General features: G+C 39.7%; 1 protein-coding gene across 1 annotated transcript in view; it reads left to right on the forward strand.

Moving 5' to 3' along the window:
• Positions 1-19,548, forward strand: part of exoc4 (exocyst complex component 4) — a 158,339-nt gene that overhangs the window by 50,373 nt on the left and 88,418 nt on the right. Inside the window, exon 11 of the mRNA XM_080887812.1 lies at positions 9,381-9,477. Within this exon, the coding sequence (XP_080743938.1) occupies positions 9,381-9,477 (97 nt within the window). The remainder of the gene's footprint in view (positions 1-9,380; positions 9,478-19,548) is intronic.

Below are 19,548 nucleotides of genomic sequence, written 5' to 3' on the forward strand. Positions count from 1 at the left end.
TGTCATGTTTGCATAGTAAGCTAACGATTGATAAGACGATGTCAGAGGAATTGGTGCACAAATTATCATCACTCACCAATCAGTACTGTCGCTCTCTATACACAGTTCGCGCGATTGCAAAGTGAAAGCAAAAAACAAGCGCAAATTCAAACGCGATTTCAATATGTCACATATTGACAGTGGCTCACCGATGCCAATGACATAATTACCCAGCTACATTTCCGAAAGAATGCAAAAGCATTGACATATATTTTTCCTTCCTACAATAGCCCGACGGGCAGGGCAGAGATAGATTTTGGTAGCCCGACTGGAAAAATCGCTAGCCCCAGGACATCGGGCTAGCGATTTTGCAAGCCCTGTATCTGATTGAGGAATCACTCATCTTTGGAAAAGAGAGTTTATTACAGAGAAATGGCTCTTTCCAAAATAAAAGCTGTACTATACGCTTCTTCTGGGCTATATTCTCAGCAGCATATTGTAGCGGGTCAGGGCTGTTCGGGGTTCTGTTTGTACAGTTATGTTTTGTTTATGTTGCCATAGTGACGGGTGACGCCCTCTCGCTGCGACGGTGTGTCCTTCTGGGGTCAGAGGGCGCCCTGTGTGTTGTTGCTGTGCGGTTGCCACGCTGAGCAGTTAGCTAGCGGCAGTGTTCTTCTGCAGATGTCAATAAACGGCTGTGCTCCCTGGCTAGCTCACGGGAAGCAAGACCAAACGACACCTCGTTGTCTGAGCTCGCCACATTGGTGTCAGAAGTGGGATGATGGTGGCACCCCATGTTCTGACCCGAGTGACTTTTCCCCCGCCGGTCGTGACCGGCCGGTGCGCCAAAAGAAGGCACCTGGACATTTGCAAAGTGAAAGCAAAAAACAAGCGCAAATTCAAACGCGATTTCAATATGTCACATATTGACAGTGGCTCACCGATGCCAATGACATAATTACCCAGCTACATTTCCGAAAGAATGCAAAAGCACATACACATATTTTTTTCTTCCTACAATAGCCTGACGGGCAGGGCAGAGATAGATTTTGGTAGCCCGAGTGGAAAAATCGCTAGCCCCGGGACGTCGGGCTAGCGATTTTGCAAGCCCTGTGTTACAGGCATGGCCCTTTAAGGATGAAGCCTGATGGGAAATGTATTCGGGATGTGTGTAGCGGGACTGCCTGGTGTGTGTGTGAAGAGAGAGAGCGGAGAAGGGGAAAAAGTAACGGTTAGCTACAGAAGAGACGAAAAGAAAATAAATAAAAGGAATATAATAACTCCCTCGACAGCCAGAGTTGTGTCGGCGATGCTCGCTGTGAGTAAACTGTTTCAGCCCACTGTACGCGGTGTTCGTGCCTTAGAGAAGAAATAAAGTTTGGTGAAGCAGTTTCCTACGCCTCCTTCGATCTTTTTGCTAGCGGAGTTGACCTGTATAGTTAGCTGTTGCCGGCTACGAGTCAGTTACAGAACCTTCAAGTAACTGCCAGAGGTTTCCTTACTACGGTTCGGGGCCGCGGAAACACCTGTATCTGATTGAGGAATCACTCGTCTTTGGAAAAGAGAGTTTATTACAGAGAAATGGCTCTTTCCAAAATAAAAGCTATACTATACGCTTCTTCTGGGCTATATTCTCAGCAGCATATTGTAGCGGGTCAGGGCTGTTCGGGGTTCTGTTTGTACAGTTATGTTTTGTTTATGTTGCCATGTTGCCATAGTGACGGGTGACGCCCTCTCGCTGCGACGGTGTGTCCTTCCGGGGTCAGAGGGCGCCCTGTGTGGTGTTGTTGTTGTTGTTGCTGTGCGGTTGCCGCGCTGAGCAGTTAGCTAGCGGCAGTGTTCTTCTGCAGATGTCAATAAACGGCTGTGCTCCCTGGCTAGCTCACGGGAAGCAAGACCAAACGACACCTCCGTCTCCTCGTTGTCTGAGCTCGCCACATTGGTGTCAGAAGTGGGATGATGGTGGCACCCCATGTTCTGACCCGAGTGACTTTTCCCCCGCCGGTCGTGACCGGCCGGTGCGCCAAAAGAAGGCACCTGGACATTTGCAGGACTTTGTGTGGGGTAATGGGGTCGTCGGGGACGACTGACCCCTTAGGTGGGGGCTATGTAGCGGGTCAGGGCTGTTCGGGGTTCTGTTTGTACAGTTATGTTTTGTTTATGTTGCCATAGTGACGGGTGACGCCTTCTCGCTGCGACGGTGTGTCCTTCCGGGGTCAGAGGGCGCTCTGTGTGTTGTTGCTACAACTTGAAGTTGTAGGTTTGAAACCATTTTGAATGCATGCATAGTTGTATCTGTTGTGAATATGGTGCCTGAACCACAAAAACTTATGCAGGTTTAGTATCAGGCTCAAAAAGGCTATGGAGGTTTCATGGTGTTTTGCAAAGAATGATGCATGATGTGCATTTTAACAAAAGAATAGAAAACGAAAACCTAAAATATGTAACCAGTGTTTCACTTAATCTATTTATAGCCAGGTTTTTGCAACACTACTACCATGAATTGGCAGATCAGTGACATTGGTAAAGTTTGAAAGACAGACAACATACATTGTAAACATCTCCTTCTAGAGTGAATTTTTGTTTTACTTCAACTGACAGATGTGAATTAATTAAAATCAAGACCAAGGAGAGACACTGTATGCCACAGTGACACTTTTAATAATTAATCCTGCTCAATTTACACCTGAATTTATTTATACTATAATTTATTGATTCTCAGCTGTAGGGTGGATTTGGATGCCTGGTTGGTGAAGCAGCAGATACCATCCCATCAAATTAATTTTAATAATAGAAAACTCTCATTAAGACCCAATCAGACATGAAGACAGTCTGAGTGGAATGGGATGCCCGGAATTGACCAGAGAGTCATACATTATTGAAGCGAGAACCAATCTTATTCAAATAGCAGGATTCAGTTTAGTGAATATGCAGCTGCCTGCCAGAGTGATTCCTTTGCAAGCATGTACAAAAATTTAAATATATATGATTTGTACATGGGGTATATTACCTGAATTGATCACTCAAAAAATAATTTTCATAGTACAACAGCGACAGACATGTGAGGCCATTAAGGGGGAAAATTGGATTATTCTGTACATTCCTTCCTATTTGCACAATTTAGACTGCAATATGCAGTGCTGGCTAACAGTTCAGATTAGGGACCTCAATCAAAGGAAAAGCACTGCCTCACTTTATTTATGTATAGAACAGCGATTACTATAAACACTGTGCTAAAGTGCAGATATTGAAGAATCCTACTGGTCGAGTTACACCTTTTATGCATTAACAAAATTTAAACAGAAGTGTTAGTTTAATAAATTCAGCTAATTATTTTTAGGTTTGTGAGTCTACATTTTGTGTGTTAAAGGACTGTGTGAGTTGATTATTTCAGCCACCTTGCTTCCCTTTTGCCAGTTTAAATCAGAATCTATCAAGAGCAATTGTAGATATCTTTGATTGTCTTGAGCCGAACATTTGGTAAGAGACACACAAACTGAAATGTGTTCGGCTGTGACCACAGCTGATTCTTTGTTTTGAGGTAAAAACATCAGGCAATGTGTTTTATGTATTTTGTATTTCAAATTGAAATTTGTGGATTGCATTGTAAATGGCTGTTTGGCACAAAAGCACAGTCTTTGTAGATTTCATTTTAAGTTTATACTGTTAAGCTGTGCATCTGTTTCATGCAAAAGTTACCAACATGGGTAAATTTACCATTATCTTAATTATCAAAATATGTGGTAATGCCTTCTGACTTAAAAAAAATCCTTAAATTTCACTTTGGCCTCACTGATGCCACTGACAAAATGAGAATTTAAAAAACTTCATTTTCTACTTAATAGTCAGAACATGACAAGAAAGCCAGTAAGAAAAACAGCAGTCGAAGGTACATTACAAAACGGGGGGGGGGGGGGGGGTCTCAGAGTCTCCCCAAAAAGGAAGGGGGGATTGACTGTCAAACTACATGCTCATTGCCTAAAAGCACCTGACTGACAGGTCCTGAGTTTGGAATATTGTATGGACAAGATTTAAAACTCAACAGGAAAGTGCTAAAGTGACAGACAGCTGTTTTCTTATAGACTTCTTTAAGACTAAAGGTCTTAGCAACCACAGCTATCACCTTCTGGTGCCTTTCATACAAAATGCTGGTTTAAGGTACTTCTGCATTGGCTTAAATTTTTTAAATTTTTTTCTTTCTTTTAATGGCTGTTCCTGCTTTTTGTCTTCAGTACTGCATTCGTTTTTGGTGCTGGAAGGATTAATCTGAGATTTTGGTCCATATTGAAATAATAGCATCACAGGGTATCAGCAGAACTGTTTCTCATCAAACCCAGGAAAGTGTAGCTAATGCAATTTCACTAAGTCACTGCCTGACTTGATTAGATGTGGGCTGGAGAGTGCATGGTAAGACACCACAGGGGTCTGGATTGTTGTCACTGTGCGAGTGTATTTGAGCATATTGTGTCTATGTAATTTCAGCTGAGCCATTTGTTAGAGGCTATGTGACACTACACGCCTTACAATTGTGTTTGTGTGTTTAAAACATTTGCGCCATATGTATATGCATAACAGTATATTAGTATTTGTCTGTTTGTACTGTCTATAATTTATGGGTTTCCTTTTTGATAGCTTTGTGTCATGTCTGCTTAGGTGTTTGTGTTGCAGACGGAGCAGTGACCCTCTAGGGGGATTTCAGGCAGATTTGGCCACATTAGAATGTGTCACTTCTTCCTTTCCAGTTTTCACTTGCCATCCGACTGAGCACCGTGCCTCCTCCACACGCACTCCTCTCACTAATCTCGGATCAGACCGCACACCGAGGGACACAAATGCTCATAGATATGCGTGCATATACAATCACACAGGGCTTGACAAACAATATAATATTTTTACACATTATATGGGGAGAGAGCTGGCACCAGTTCGGTGGCATCCTGACCTGAAACCGGAGCCACCCTGTCACGTCTAGACAACTCTGAAAAATCCCATGCATATTAATGCCCCCCTATTTAATATTCATCAGTGCTATGCCCTGTTGGCAGCTGGTCCCAGACCCCATGGATCAATGAGGTCTCTTCCTCGCTCCTTTGTCTGACACGGATGCAGATGTTTAGAGCATGAAATTAAATTGGTCACCGTCATTGGGAATACATACGTGGTAGTCTATTCGGTGTGTGTCTGAATTTGTGCGTCTGTGCGCTTGTTTGTGTGTAGCTGCCAGTTAGACAGGAGTCTGCAACATGTCGATGTTATTCATGGGAACTTAACTGTTTGCAAGTTGATGACGAAGAAACAAAAGTTTAGCCAGCTTTTTCCACATTGGTGATCAGTGAGTGAGAGAGAGGAGAGAAAGCAAGATAGAGAATATGATGGAGCAAGGAGGATGAGCAAGAGAGTGCGTTGGCGGCAGCTTTGTTTAGGAGCCTGTAATTGAGTCTTAATTGAATTGGCACCAAAGGACGGATGAATGGATAGAGAGATGGAGACAGACAGAGTTTGAGTGAATTGGACCTCATCTTTGTCTCCACTTAGCAACACGAATGTGGGCTTACCGTGCAGGCAAATTTCATGGCAACAGATCAGGATCAAAAACCCTTGAGTTAAAACTTTTGGATGGAATGAAAGCTTCTCTTGTCATTTTAATGAAACTGCAGAGAGTGTTGTCTCCCATACTTTTCAAATGAAACTTGTTCTATTAGAAATGTATAATAGAGGCCCGTACGGTTAACAATGGGTTGATATGCATTTGAATGCAAGGCTAGGCAGGCTGCACAGGTAATGCGGAACAGGCTTTAACACTATGCGAAGGTGTCTTTGTGTTATAGCGCACAAGCTTTGTGAGGCCATATTCAACATGGAAATGAAACAGAAGAAAACAGCAAAGTGAAGCTTTGTGCTGAACTGAAAATCATTTCAGGACACACTTATGCACACACACACCTAATTCTAAATCCTATCAAAGTAGCTTGGATCACCATCTTGTTTGATTTCTGTCCAGTGTTCTAACTTTTCTTACTCTGTACACTTGACACCAAATCACACCTAATTTCATCTGACCAGAATATGACAGGTGCTGTAAGTGTTTCCCAAGTATTAGTTTACCCACACGGGTTATTAATCCATCACACCTTCATGGTTTGAATATAAAAAAGTTCTTTATTCTTCTTTTGTTGTTGTTGTTGTTGGGGTTTTTTTTTTTGCCTGCCCGTTTGGTTTTTTAGCCATCGGAATTATTGTCTGAAGGCCAAGAAGGATGCCCAGATGGATTATCACGGCCTTACCGCATTGGTCCATTTCATTGACCTTTGTTATTATTATTTATTTATTTTATTTTATTTTAAGTTATTACAGATGGTACAGACATGACTGGAGGATAGGAAAGGGAGAGAGAAAGAAAGGGAGGAAAAGAAAAACAGAGGAAGGGGGACACTGAGAGAAGAAACAAAAAATAAAAATAAAAAAAATAAAAAATAAAAAATCCGCTGGATGACCTGTTGAGAGAGAACATAAAAAAGAAAACAAGCAAAAAGAGAGCAACACAATAAACACGACACCACAGCATAGATAACTGTAACTAACAGTAAATATTAAATATTGAATGTTATTGTGTAGTACGGAAGACCAACACTGCACAATGTGCTTTGAGGCAGCAGCCAAGAAAGATATAGTTTATGTCTGTGAGCACCCTTGTGTACACCTGTGTGCACACCTGTATGTGTGAGCACGCTTGTGCTCCATGCTTGCTCCATGTAATGATCTGCTAGAGGGTGTGGGGAGCCTTAGCCCCGTCCCCCAGGGCATGAAGCAGGCATGGAGGAGATCCCGGCCCCAGACATCCAGAGGCTCCCAGAGCACGAGAGCCCAAAGAGGACCATGAGGGGCCACATAAGCAGGGGCCACGCAACAGCCATGGCACAGAAGCGCAGAAAAAATTATTTGTTCTATTGCCTACACGTATTTTCCCCATATACTGGATTAAAAAAATCTCTGTAATATTACTTTATGAAGACAGGAATGCTGCTACCATGTTGCTGTCCTCCTCTGTTATAATTATCCAATCACAATTTAAATGCAAGCAGCATATCAGCCTATGCAAACATTTGTACCAACACGCGCACATACAATCCATTTGCACTGCAGTTTGCCATATTGACAACTAGTTGCAATTTCATCTATCAATTATATTGATTACTTCAGGATGAGTGGAGGTAATGAGCTTCAGTTCTGCTTCTCCCCTGTGATCTCCCCTTTCCCCCCATCTGCTGGAGTCCCCTGTCCCCTCCACCAAGATTTTACATGGCAATGATTTTCTGATTAACCCTGTTAGCTGTGGGGCTCACCCACGCAGTGACACAGGGCATGAAGGGGTGTGAGCATGTGGGATGCATTTATATTTGTCTTGTCATGTTGATATATTGATGTGTGTATGGAGTGCCACATGAATGAGTCCTCACACGGGGAAATTAGCATGTTAGCTCGGATTTTTGAACTTCCAGTTCCCTCCTTGAGGTCAGTAAGTCAGTGGTACTTTTTGAGTAGGTTTTTTTTTCGGTTCTCAAGATATAGTTTTTGGTTAACATAGGTTTTAAACATTTTCTGTTTGCTCACATACTCACATTTTGCTAACATGTGGCTAACAGAGATATTCAGTGTCATTATTCCAAACACAAGGTTAGTGAAGGTGACTTTTTAATAATGCAACTAAATCGTAAAATTAGTGTTTTACTTCATTTATGCTTCAAATGAGAGTAAGGAGACATTGGTTTGTGAAGATTCCTTCTCTTCCGTTTGAGAGCTGAGTGTTTAAACATCTGTCCTCTTTGTACTGCTGACTGTTTATTCTCATCTTAGTTGCTCATCGGTATTTCTTGGCCACTAATTTTCTGCTATTATATGACTATGTGTAAATCCGTTTACAGAAAGAACAAGAAGCACTTTGAGAGTGCACACCTCCACGAAGGCAGCTCACTCTCTAGGCATTAATTACTTATAAGGAAATAGTAATTTCTTTATATATATTTATTTTGTTTTCTTTGTTCTTTTAAAATGTACTTTAAGACGTTTGGAGTGCAGTAAAAACCAAATAAAGGTAACATATGTTTACTTTGATTACTCAAACATTATGTAGGAGTAGGTAATGGATAATAGGTATTTTTAAATAACTGAACATGAATAACTTCAGCTTGTTGTATAATATTATATTAAATATTTCAAACAAGGCAGCCCATTTGTTTTCTCTTGATTGTATTTTCTTTACAGGTGTGACTTATTTTTTTGGGTCATCTGTTAAGAAAGGCTGATGTGAAATATAAAAGTGAGATGAGACGTTGACCTTGAAGACCTTTGTCTACACCCTGACAAAGTTTTACTGGAATTCATTCAAAACTTTTTGTGCTCATGTTTACAGACAGAATGACGCACGCACACAAATGCAACCAAAAACATGACCACCTTAGTGGAGGTAAATGGGTGATTAAGCATTTCTAAATGTAAAAAAACAAATAGAAAAAGGTGGAACAATGTACTAATTTCATTGAAATAACAGAGTTACAGTTCACTGTTAGTTTTAGAGCAGGAATTCCCGAGTTGGTAGACTATGGGCACTATTCTAACTGCAAATAGACTATCCCAGTGACTCTGTGGTCATCTCCTGGCACTCTTGTAGGTGTAGCAGTACAATACAATTTAATACAACACAATACAGCACAATATAAATATTGCAATATAAAGTAGAAGGTGTGGTGATGTGTGCCAGTCTTGGATCACGGCTGCATCACGGTGTCAGTCAAAGATAGTTATTTTGTCCATTTTTACCTTGTGCTAAAAGTGATCACATCAAACTGGAAAATGCCAACAGCTTTTTCACCATGTAACATTTCAAGGGTAAAATATGAAGGTTTTCAGACAAAATTATAGAGAATGTCAGAAAAACTGAAATGTACAGACAAACATACCAGAGAAATCTGATGTGCAGTTAATCGAGTGTGATTTTTTTTTTTTCTGTAGCAGTCTGGTGTCTTTTGCACATGACTTCATAAAGGTGCACATATCAAATGTCCATTGTGGCAGTCTGTTTTAATGCAGAATGTCACATTTCAGAGGATTCACACTTGCAGTATATTCAAATATCTTTCCTACAATCTATTCTTGGAGAAAAATATAAGACAAAGTTTACTATAAAATAATACCTCCTTTCTAATCTTGAAGCGCTCTCCTCTATAGTGCTAGGTAATGCTAAGTGAACTCCAGGAAAGCAAAATGGATTTGTGACTTGCGTTGATGCAAAAATACTCTTTGAATTCTCTACCTCTTTTATGTGTGTGTATATGTAACACTGGCAACCACTACGCACATATGCCTGTTTTGTTATTTCTATAACTGTGTTTCTTGTATTGTAGGTGGCGCTGATGACAACCTGATTGAAGGAGGAGAAATGAAGTTTGTGTGTAAGCCAGGTGCGAGGAACATCACTGTAATCTTCCAGCCTCTTCTCAGGTAAAGCAGGTTTTTATATACTATTATATATATTATATACTATACTATATATTGAACAACCACCTAAAAATACACGTGAATGTGGTTTCAGCATGTGTTTTTGGTTCATCTGGAATGCACTGACTCAGAAATGCAAAACAGCAGGGTGTATAGTGCACATGATCTGCTCTGAGACTTTAAAGAGTAAAAATAGGTTTTGATGACACACACCAGGTTACGGTGCATGGGTAACGATTCTTTGGTGTACTGGTGTTACAGTGTCTGTACTGCAGTGGCACTAATGCGTTTATGGCATGGCAAAATTTTTATAATTAACCCTTTAGAGCCGATTGGAGCGGGCACGCTCTGTTTTGCGTAACTATTTTTAAATCCCGGTAGCACTGCAACCACGTAAGCTAGCGCAAAAATTTTTTTTGTATATGAAACCGGAGGAGTTGTACTTACATCAGCTTGTCCTAGGTCACGGTTTCCTTCCACATAAAGCTTTGCAAAAACTGCATAAAAAGCGCTTGCAGGAACAAAAACATAATATTCCAGAAACACGCTTTGCCGATCCGATCAGCTGTTCATAACACTTCCTACGTTGGAATAGACGTCAGCGCGAACTTTTGAATTTCCGCCATTACCTGCCCGAAACCGGAAGTGACGTCATTTTCGCGGAAATGTAGTCTTTTTTGCGATCAGGGCCTCAGGGCCTATACTGGTCTTTTTAAAAGTTATCTTTGACTTTATGACTTTCTGTGTCGTTTCTGGGATGCTTAGGACTCAAATTGCACTGCTGGAAATAGTTTATTTTGATGCATATGCTGCTTTGTTGCAAATTTGCATTATAATATTTATTTTCGTTTTTTCTGCAGTGTATAAAAATTGGTGTATTTCAAAAATAAAAGTATGAAGACACTCAAAATAAATTTCCTGTGGTGGGAAACTATTTTGTGCAACTTTTTTGTATTTACAGTTTTGAGGGATAAGCCTCTTAAATTTCTCTAATTAGAAATATATGTTAAAAAAACAAAAACGATTTTCAATTTTTTTGTAGTTTATTGCACTTTTTTGCAATTTATGTAATTATTATGCACTTAATGAATACATATTACTAAAATCTGGGCTATAATGGTTGTATTGATGTATAGCAACTTGAAATGCTCCCAAAAATGGCTCCACAGCATGTAAAAATATAATATAAGCTCTGGCGGACTTGGTTCTATGGTAGGTCTTAAAGGGTTAATATTAAAGTACATTCCTAGTATGGCTAAAAGCAACACAGCTCTGCTTGTGGCAGACATCCTCATACACTAAAATTGTGACTTCCAGCACTATATAACTTAATTGGATCAGAATAAAATAAAGGTAACCAACACCAAATCTGCTGTCTTTACTGGAATATTTTGGGCAAGATTCCATTAACTTTACAACATGTATGTGTTTAAAAGCCCTCTTGTGTCATACTGGTCTGTCAGAAACTGATAGCCTGGCTACTCAAGACATATGAACCCTTGGATATGACTCAATACCAGTAAAATGTAAAGCTAATTATATTATACAGCCTCTTAGTGACTATCTATTGATTTCAACCTTGTTAATGTTTAGTGGGATATCGTAAATCAAAAATGATGTAATATTTTGTACCTTCAGTTTGTTGATACCATCCAGGAATTAGGATTGTCTGCCACCCTAGCTTTTATTTGCCATTAAATTTGACTATTCTGAGGGGCTGTGTTTTTGGTAATGTTTCATATGTCTGGTAGTTTCCCATACTGTGCTGTGGTCCCATTGGAGTAGAGTAAATCTAATAGTGAAAGAGTTTAATTGAATTGGCCTTCATGCAGTGACACATAACCTTCTAGGATCCATTAAACAGAGATGTTTCCTGTTCTTACATTTCGGTAAGTTTTATGTACATCTCTAAAGCGTCACACATTTCTGACACATGTTAAGAAGTGGATACAAAAAAGCAAACTTTTTTTTTCTGAATCTATTAAAAAAGCCTAAGATGTTTATGTTGATATTTTAGTCAAATATGCTGGAAGCCAAATTACTATATACTATTCCTATTCCTGCTCTATACTATAACCACAAAATGTGGTACTAATTAACAGTTTCAGTCACATTACATGAGCCCATTAAGGTAGTCAAGCTAGATTGCAGTTCATTCATTGTTATCATACTTCTTGCTTGACTGATTGATGCTATTGAAAGTAGCTCCTTTCACTCGAGAGAGCAAAAAGATGTGGCAGTGCGTGCGTGTTTGTATGTATGCCTTAATGCTTTTCTTTCCAGGTTGTTTCCTGTATGTTTTTGTCCCTTTACTGTTGTTTTGGCCTTGAAATTTTCTCTCTCTGTCCCTTACTTCCACACTTATCTTTCTCTGACACGTACACACACCCACACCGACTTTCAGTCCCTGTTCACTTTAGGTCTGGCCAAGCTTTTGTCTGAACAAATGACCAAAAATAAAACGGTGACTAGCTCTCTGCCTACCTCTCCCATGTTGTCTGTAATGGTTCATATCAATCAAACCAAACTGCCTTGAACACAGGGCTCTCTCTTCTCTCCCTCCCTCCCCTCAACCTGGCCTCTCTAGACTTCTAGTGCCAATGGAGCGCTTTTGCTTGCAGATGGTTTTCTAATGGCAAAGCTCTGGCACTCCGCTGATGGATCACTACACCTCCTGCAGCCAGCCATGCAACTCGTGGCAGCTTTAATGGTAAAAGCAGTTGGGGGTTTGGAGCACAGGAAATCAGTGGCAGTGCGTGGGAGATGAGACATCAGGGTCTTAATGTTTGATTGCAAATGGTTTTTCTGTGTTGGGATATATTTTGTTTTCACCCCTTAAATCAAGTTAAGCACTCTACTTTATAATGTTTCTGTGTGTTTGTTTTTCAAATCTTAAATCTTAGTTTCCAAGAACCATCAAATTTGCAAATTTTACAGTTTGAAAGTTTTCATAAGATGAGTTTTGTAATTAGAAATTAAGATGAGTAAACTAAGAGTTGACGTGGCCTGTTTAAGGCAAGTTTGGTATACATTAGTTTGTTTGTTTTTTTTAAAGCAAAATAACACAATACTTGTCTGTGTTGACTTCTCATCCAGGTGTGCATGTGGTTGGTGAGAAATATACTATCCATACTATGTCCATAATCCCATTTAGGGATTTAATGGGAAGTTCTCTGTGAAAATGGAGTTTCAGCACCATTCCCATCCTATCAAGTTGTTTTAAAAGCCAAGTGAGAGCTTTGTCTGTGATAGATGTATGTCAAGTGCAGTTCATGACCGGATTCCACTTAGTGTTGCATTTTGCAGAGTTAGTTTTAGTCTCAATATCTAGTAACAGCCTGAGCAAAACTAAGCAAGATTGCATATCTAAATTTTAGAAGGTCTAAGAGTCCCATAGCTACCACAACTTAATTCTGGCTCATGCCAAAGAAAGGGTAGAATTTAAACAGAAGGGAACTTGTGTGGACTTTTCTAATTTACCTAGTGCTAATATTTGCACTGTCTAAAATAATATTGCCCCAAAGTGTACAGTATGCCTTTCTAAAGCATTTTAATATAAATATACAGAATGTGAGGTTCTTCTTCTCTTATTGTGACAAAGATTCAATTAATATTATTTCCATAGATGGATAGATAAAATCTCAGGTCGGTAGTACCTCATGTGTAGATATAGTTTTATGCTTGGGTCTGTCTGAGTGCTTTGCATTTATTCAGTTTTTCGCTACCAGCAAGTAGGTATACTTGCTGAACTGTTTTTTTTTTGGGCACACCCGTTCAACTGCTAATTAAAACAAATATCTAAAAAAACAAATATATGGCAGCGACATGAATTTGCATATGTAGGCATGTTCAAGATGACCCATTGAAGTTCAAACTGAGCATCAGAATGGGTAAGATGTTTGATTTACTTAAATATGGTGTCGTTGTTGGCGCCAGGCTAGCTGATCTGGGTATTTTTTTTATACTGTTGACCTACTGTGATTTTGACCCCTTAAGGGTCAAAAATAAAAGAGTGAAAATATTCTGTTCTCTGGGAAAAATGCCTTGTTAATGCCAGAGGTGAGAGGACAATGGCCACACTGCTTGACGATGATAGGAAGGTAACAACAACTCAAATAACCACTTATTACAACCTAGGTATTGAAGGGACGTATGTTACAGCAGGAAGAAGACCACACAAGGTGCCACTCCTGTTAGCTGAGAACAGGAAACTGAGATTACAGTTCACATGGGCTCGCCAAAATTTGACCATAAAAGACTGGAACCATTTCTGATGCCACTTATAATGGTAGAGAGAGAATTTGGTGGAAACGACTTGAAAGCATGGATCCACCTTGTTTGTATCAACAGTTCAGGCTCCTGCTGGTGTAATGATGTGGGGTATATGTTTTTTTGCTCACTCTGGTCCCCTTAGTACCAACTCAGCATTGTTTAAGCGCACCAGTCTACCTGAATATTGTCCTCCACAGTGTAGCCATCTTCTGATAGCTGCTTCCAGCTGGATAACTCACCACATCACAAAACTCAGCTCATCCCTAACTGGTTTCTTGAAGATGACAATGAGTTGACTGTACTTAGATGGCCTCCACAATCAGCATATCTTAGTATATTAAAGAACCTTTGAGATGTGGTGAAATGTTAATAGCTCTGTGTTGCTGTCCTGTCTATATGAACCAAAATAAATATTTTCAGTTCTTTGTTAAATCTATGCCACAAAGAATGCAGGTCTGACTGTAATAAGGGGGTCCAACTCAATACTAACAAGGTATACCAAACAAGGTGACCAGTAAGTGTAGATTTTTTTGAATAAAATATTTTTTGTTTTGACAAGGCAAAAGACTGACAAAGCAGTGTATGCCCGTTTTGTGTGGTTTAGTATTTGAATGCATTTTTTGCTAAAGAGGTCTGTTTGAGCTTAAGTCTGTCAAAACATCACTCCTCTTTTGAATATTCCTCTGTCTGTTGTACAGTTCAACAGGACAAGGGCTTATAGTCAGTGAATGAATAAGATTGGTTCTGCCCTTGGAACTCTGGCAATGTACCCCGATGTCAGAGCGGAGAGTGCAAGTCATTAAAGATGCACACACAAATATGGGGCATAAGGGAGTGTTTGTACATGTAGCAGCCAATTTAGTTTGACTTCTGGGGTCTCTTGCTGACATTTGGGTGGTATTTACACCCCTTGGTCCGGACTAGGCTGGCATTTTGAAAAGCCTCAGCAACCCCTTAATCTCTCCCTGTTAAACATGCACACGATGACCACGCTTTTACAAGCCTCGACATGGTGTGCTATGTTTCAGTCTGCATGACTACCTGTAATTTGTTCAATATGTACAAGGTTGTTTAAACAAGTTTTCACTGAGAGGTGACTATTTGACTTGAGCATTCATGTTATTTCTGGAGCATCTACCTGATACTGTATTCTACACATTTTATTATGAAATAACTGTTAAAACTTGTGCCTGAAAAATCTGATAAAGGCAGAGACTTTCATGATTTGTCATGTAATCCATTTGTACTGACCCATCGCCTTAAGCAGGCTATGGTTACGTGAAGATAAATGGTCCATTTGGAGAGCAAAAGAGGAAAAGCATTTGCCCAAACACATTGTCAGATGACAATTTTTATTAGCTTTTTAAATGTTTTCATACAGTGACTAGCTTTCAGGCTACTGGAAGCACTGAAAAAGTGGCTGGGGTCTCTAGTGGCTTAATGATCAGACAATTGCTGATGGGTTCTGAAATCAGTTGATCAAAGTTAAATCGAGAAACATTTCCACAAAGCCCTCTGGACAGTTTAACAATTCCTTCATGTTTGTGGTAGAAAACTTTTTCATAATTTACATGATGATAACTAAAAGCATGAAAAGCAGACAGAACTGAAGAAACAATAACATCAGCTTGATTGCTGAAGGGCTTAATGTAATGGACGTATGCATTGCTAATTTCCTTTATAAGTGAGTTTTTCATTAAATCTTGCTGCTTTGTCATTACTAGCTCAAGCTCGAAATAGATTTTTAGCCGGGGCTATAGAATTACCTTTGGGGGTTTCAACTGAACGATTAAGTTATCTTCCAAAATGGTTTGTCGCATTAAGGATTTGACTTACAGCCTCTTTGTGTTTGACTGCATGGGCCTTTACTTGGTGTGCTATTTGCTATTTTGTGGTTCCAGAACCAAAACATAAAGAAACCTAAAATCATCCTCCCCGCTCTTCTAATAATGTCATACTGGTAGGCGTACAAGATTGACCACTGCTGTTGAACACAGAGTTCACTGTGTGAGCACACTACATCAGCTCATTAAAAGTACTTTTAATTGTTGATGTCTGTTCAGAGTTCTACTGTAAGTGTCCTCAGTTGGGTGAGAAAGTGCGAGCTAGAGAAAAGAGTCAAAAGGTTGGAGATTGACAGAGAGTGCTTGGGGGGAGCAGAAAGGAAAGGACAATGGAAGAAGCGGTGAAAGGAATGTAGAGCGGATAGAGAGCGAGATGACAGGAAAAGGACAGAAGGGCCTTGCCTCCCACCGCTGTAGCCTGTGGTGAAAACGACACACACCATGATTCTGCACTAATTTCAGTCTCTCATTAACTACCCTCCTGAGCAGCACACATGGACCAAGACAAATAGAAAGAGCAAGATTTAGAGGTGAAATGGAGTATGTCTGAAGAAGTTTTGGGGGCTTTCTCAAGTGACTTAGGTGAGATAGGCACTGTTGGATGTTCAAGAAAAATATTTTTTTAAGAGTTCGATTTTCTGCATTCTTACTGACAATCTAAAAGAAAGCAGCTCAAAATTAGACTTTGCGGTGGCTTGTTTTTTTAATTATCTGAAGAAAATGTAATATTATTTCAATATTATTAATACCACTAATAGAACCCAACAGATATTGGACTTTTGGGATAGCGATATCTAGTGGTTTAAAAATCTGAAATGATTACTGATTTATTGTTTTTATTTCAGACAGATAAACAAAACGTATTTCCCTAACATTTGTTATATGTGGTTATTTAAGAGTCCTCATTAAGTCTTTTTTTAAATACTTAATTTACAAGAAGACTTGGCTTAATTGTTTACACACTTATCGACTATGCTTGGATCAACTTGTTGCTCTGTTTGTGGCAGGGAGGTTGCAGAGTCCCCCCCTGGAGGTCAGCACTCATAAGATGGTTGAAGGGTGTTTCTCCCATTTCATCTTTACTTTTTATATTTTCACATATTGGCCAATAATGCTGTCAAATGGCTAATATTAACTGATATATTGTTCGGGTTGTAACAACTGAAGAAAGCATGAGTAGCGCACACCAGTCTTAAAACATCATCATAATTTTATAATTTGTTTCTATTTTTATTTTGTTTATTGGACAATTAATCCTCTACAGCATGCCCCAGTGGATAGTTTATCATCCTTTAGTGTTTAAAGAAGACTCTACGGTCATAAGCCAAATTAAATACCAAGGCTTCAAGATGATATCATTGGTGAAGCCACAAAAGTAGAAGGTTGTTATGAATGTTTAGTCATCTCTATTTCAAGCTTGATTATTGCTTAGCCTGTCAGTATAGTGCTACAGTAGGCACTCTTCAAACTCACAACCATTACTGTGGCATTTATAATCTAGGCAGTTTTTAATGATGTTGATCGACTAAGCATTTTAATAGGAACCATAAAAGAGAGCATTCCCACTAAAGACAATGAAACAGTGCATTGAACAGCTTTATAAAAACATATTTGAGCAGCAAGAGTTGTTTGATCAAAAAGTCATTGTTGAGATAATTTTGCGATTGTTTGTTGCTGCCCTTGCGTGACCTATTTCAAACATGCCAATTCCCGCTGCAGCAGACCTGAAAATGGCAAAAATAATTTGCAGTTTGACCCTAACCTTCGTTTAGTTGAACAGTGGCTTCATAATTACTGGCGAAGAATACATTTTCCTTCAACAGTGCTGTCTGTAGTCAACCTCAAAGGGGTGTCTGTACATAGGCTATTAAAATGCAGCATGAATGTCTTGTCTTAAGTCTAACTCACACATACGCATGCTGCTCTGCTTTACCAGCTCTTGCTCTCTTTTCTAATCTTTTCTCACTCGTTCAGGAGGATTTTCTTCAGTAAATAGCTCCCTCTCGCTTTCTAACCCACACCCATTAAAAACTGAGAGCATAGCTGGGAATCAGGGGGAGTGAGGATTTTATACTGGAAAGGTCAGAGACAGATGGAGATAAAGAAAGCAGAGGAAAGAAACTAGCAACAGAGAGAAACAAGCAGATGTGAGGCAAAAAGCGAAAAACGGAAAGAAACAGTGGTGAGAATAAAATGATTTAGGACAGAAGAAGAATAAATGAGATGCAGAGTAATTGAAAAGGCTCTCAGACTGCATGTATGCTGGGTGCCATGTTAGCTTGCTTTGAATTCAAGCTGTGTATGGGCACGTACCCACTAGTCATGCTTCGGCAATATGCGATACATGGGGAGAAAATCAAAAGAGAAGATGGCACGAAACAAGGGTATTGACAGGCAGGGTATTATGAGAGCATATCTCAAAATTGAAACAGTGTTTAAGAAGGAGATTTGGTTACATTTGCTTGATGCTTGAATTCATTAAAAGTCAACGCAGCTGATGTTTACCAAGCTTGTGGTAACTCTGTCTTAGTATGGTTTGTGGGGTGTGTGTTTGCATGTTGTCAAAATACACCTTTTTCACTCTGTCAGCCTTATGAAGTCATCTAGAGTGATATCTGGATGTCACAAAAGCACCGACCACTGTTATCCATGTTGCTTTCAGGAGTGCCCAATCTAAGAAAATATCCATTGTTATCTCTGAAAGGCTAGGTTGGTCATCTGCTGGTTTTCCTGCAAAAGGTCTATGTTAATATGTTAACCAAGTGGGCCACAATGCATCTGAGTGTACAAAACAGAAGCACTTGTTCATGTGTTGTCATCATCACAGCAGAAAAGAATAAGCCACATACCTTGCCTTCAAAACATAAACAAATATGTGAAATGATGTGAAAAAGTGTTTGCCCCATTTCTGATTTCCTATTTTTGTATGTTTGTTACACTTAAATATTTCAGGTCATCATAGAAATTTAAGTATTAGACAAAGATAACACAAGAAAACACAAATGCAGTTTCTAAATGCATCTCATTTGGATTCAGGTCAGGACTTTGTCTGGGCCAGTCCAAAGTCTTCAATTTGTTTTTCTTAAGCTATTTAGAGGTGGACTTGCTCGGGTGTTTTGGATCATTGTTCTACTGCAGAACCCAAATGTGTTTCAGCTTGAGGTCACAAACAGATGGACGGACATTTTCCTTCAGGATGTTTTGGTAGACAGCAGAATTCATGGTTCCATTTACCACAGCAGGTCTTCCAGGTCCTGAGGGAGCAAAACAGCCCCAGACCATCACACTACCACAACCATATTTTACTGTTGTTATGATGTTTCTTTTCTGAAATGTTTTGTTACTTTTATGTCAGATGTAACGGGCCTCAAACCTTCCAAAAAGCTGAAATTTTGTCTTGTCAGCCCAGAAAGTATTTTCCCAAGAGTCTTGAGGATCATCAAGACGTTGTCTGGCAAAACTGAGATGAGCCTTTATGTTCTTTTTGGTCAGTGCTTTTTGTCTTGGACCTCTGCCATGCAGCCGTTTTTGCCCAGTCTCTTTCTTATGGTGGAGTCATGAACACTGACCTTACCTGAAGCAAGTGAGGCTTGCAGTTCTTCAGATGTTGTTTTGGGGTCTTTTGGGATCTCCTGGATGTGATGTCGACTCCTGGGAAGCTTCACCACTGATCCAAGTTTTCTGCATTTGTGTATAAAGGCTCTCACCGTGGTTCACTGGGGTGCCAAAGCCTTAGATATGGCTTTGTAACCCTTTCTAGACAGATAGTTGTCAGTGACTTGGTTCCTCAGGTGTTTCTTTAGATCATGGCATTTGTTTCTTTGTGCAATTTTAGTTTTTTTTTTTTTTTGTCTGTTTCACCTTGTCAGACAGGTTATACTTAAATATTTCTTGATTCAGCAGGTTTGCCAGTAATCAGGCCTGGTTGTGTTTAGTGAAGCTGAACTCAGCGTTCTAA

This window comes from Rhamphochromis sp. 'chilingali', assembly GCF_963969265.1.
Source record: "Rhamphochromis sp. 'chilingali' genome assembly, chromosome: 7".
NCBI lineage: Eukaryota > Metazoa > Chordata > Actinopteri > Cichliformes > Cichlidae > Rhamphochromis > Rhamphochromis sp. 'chilingali'.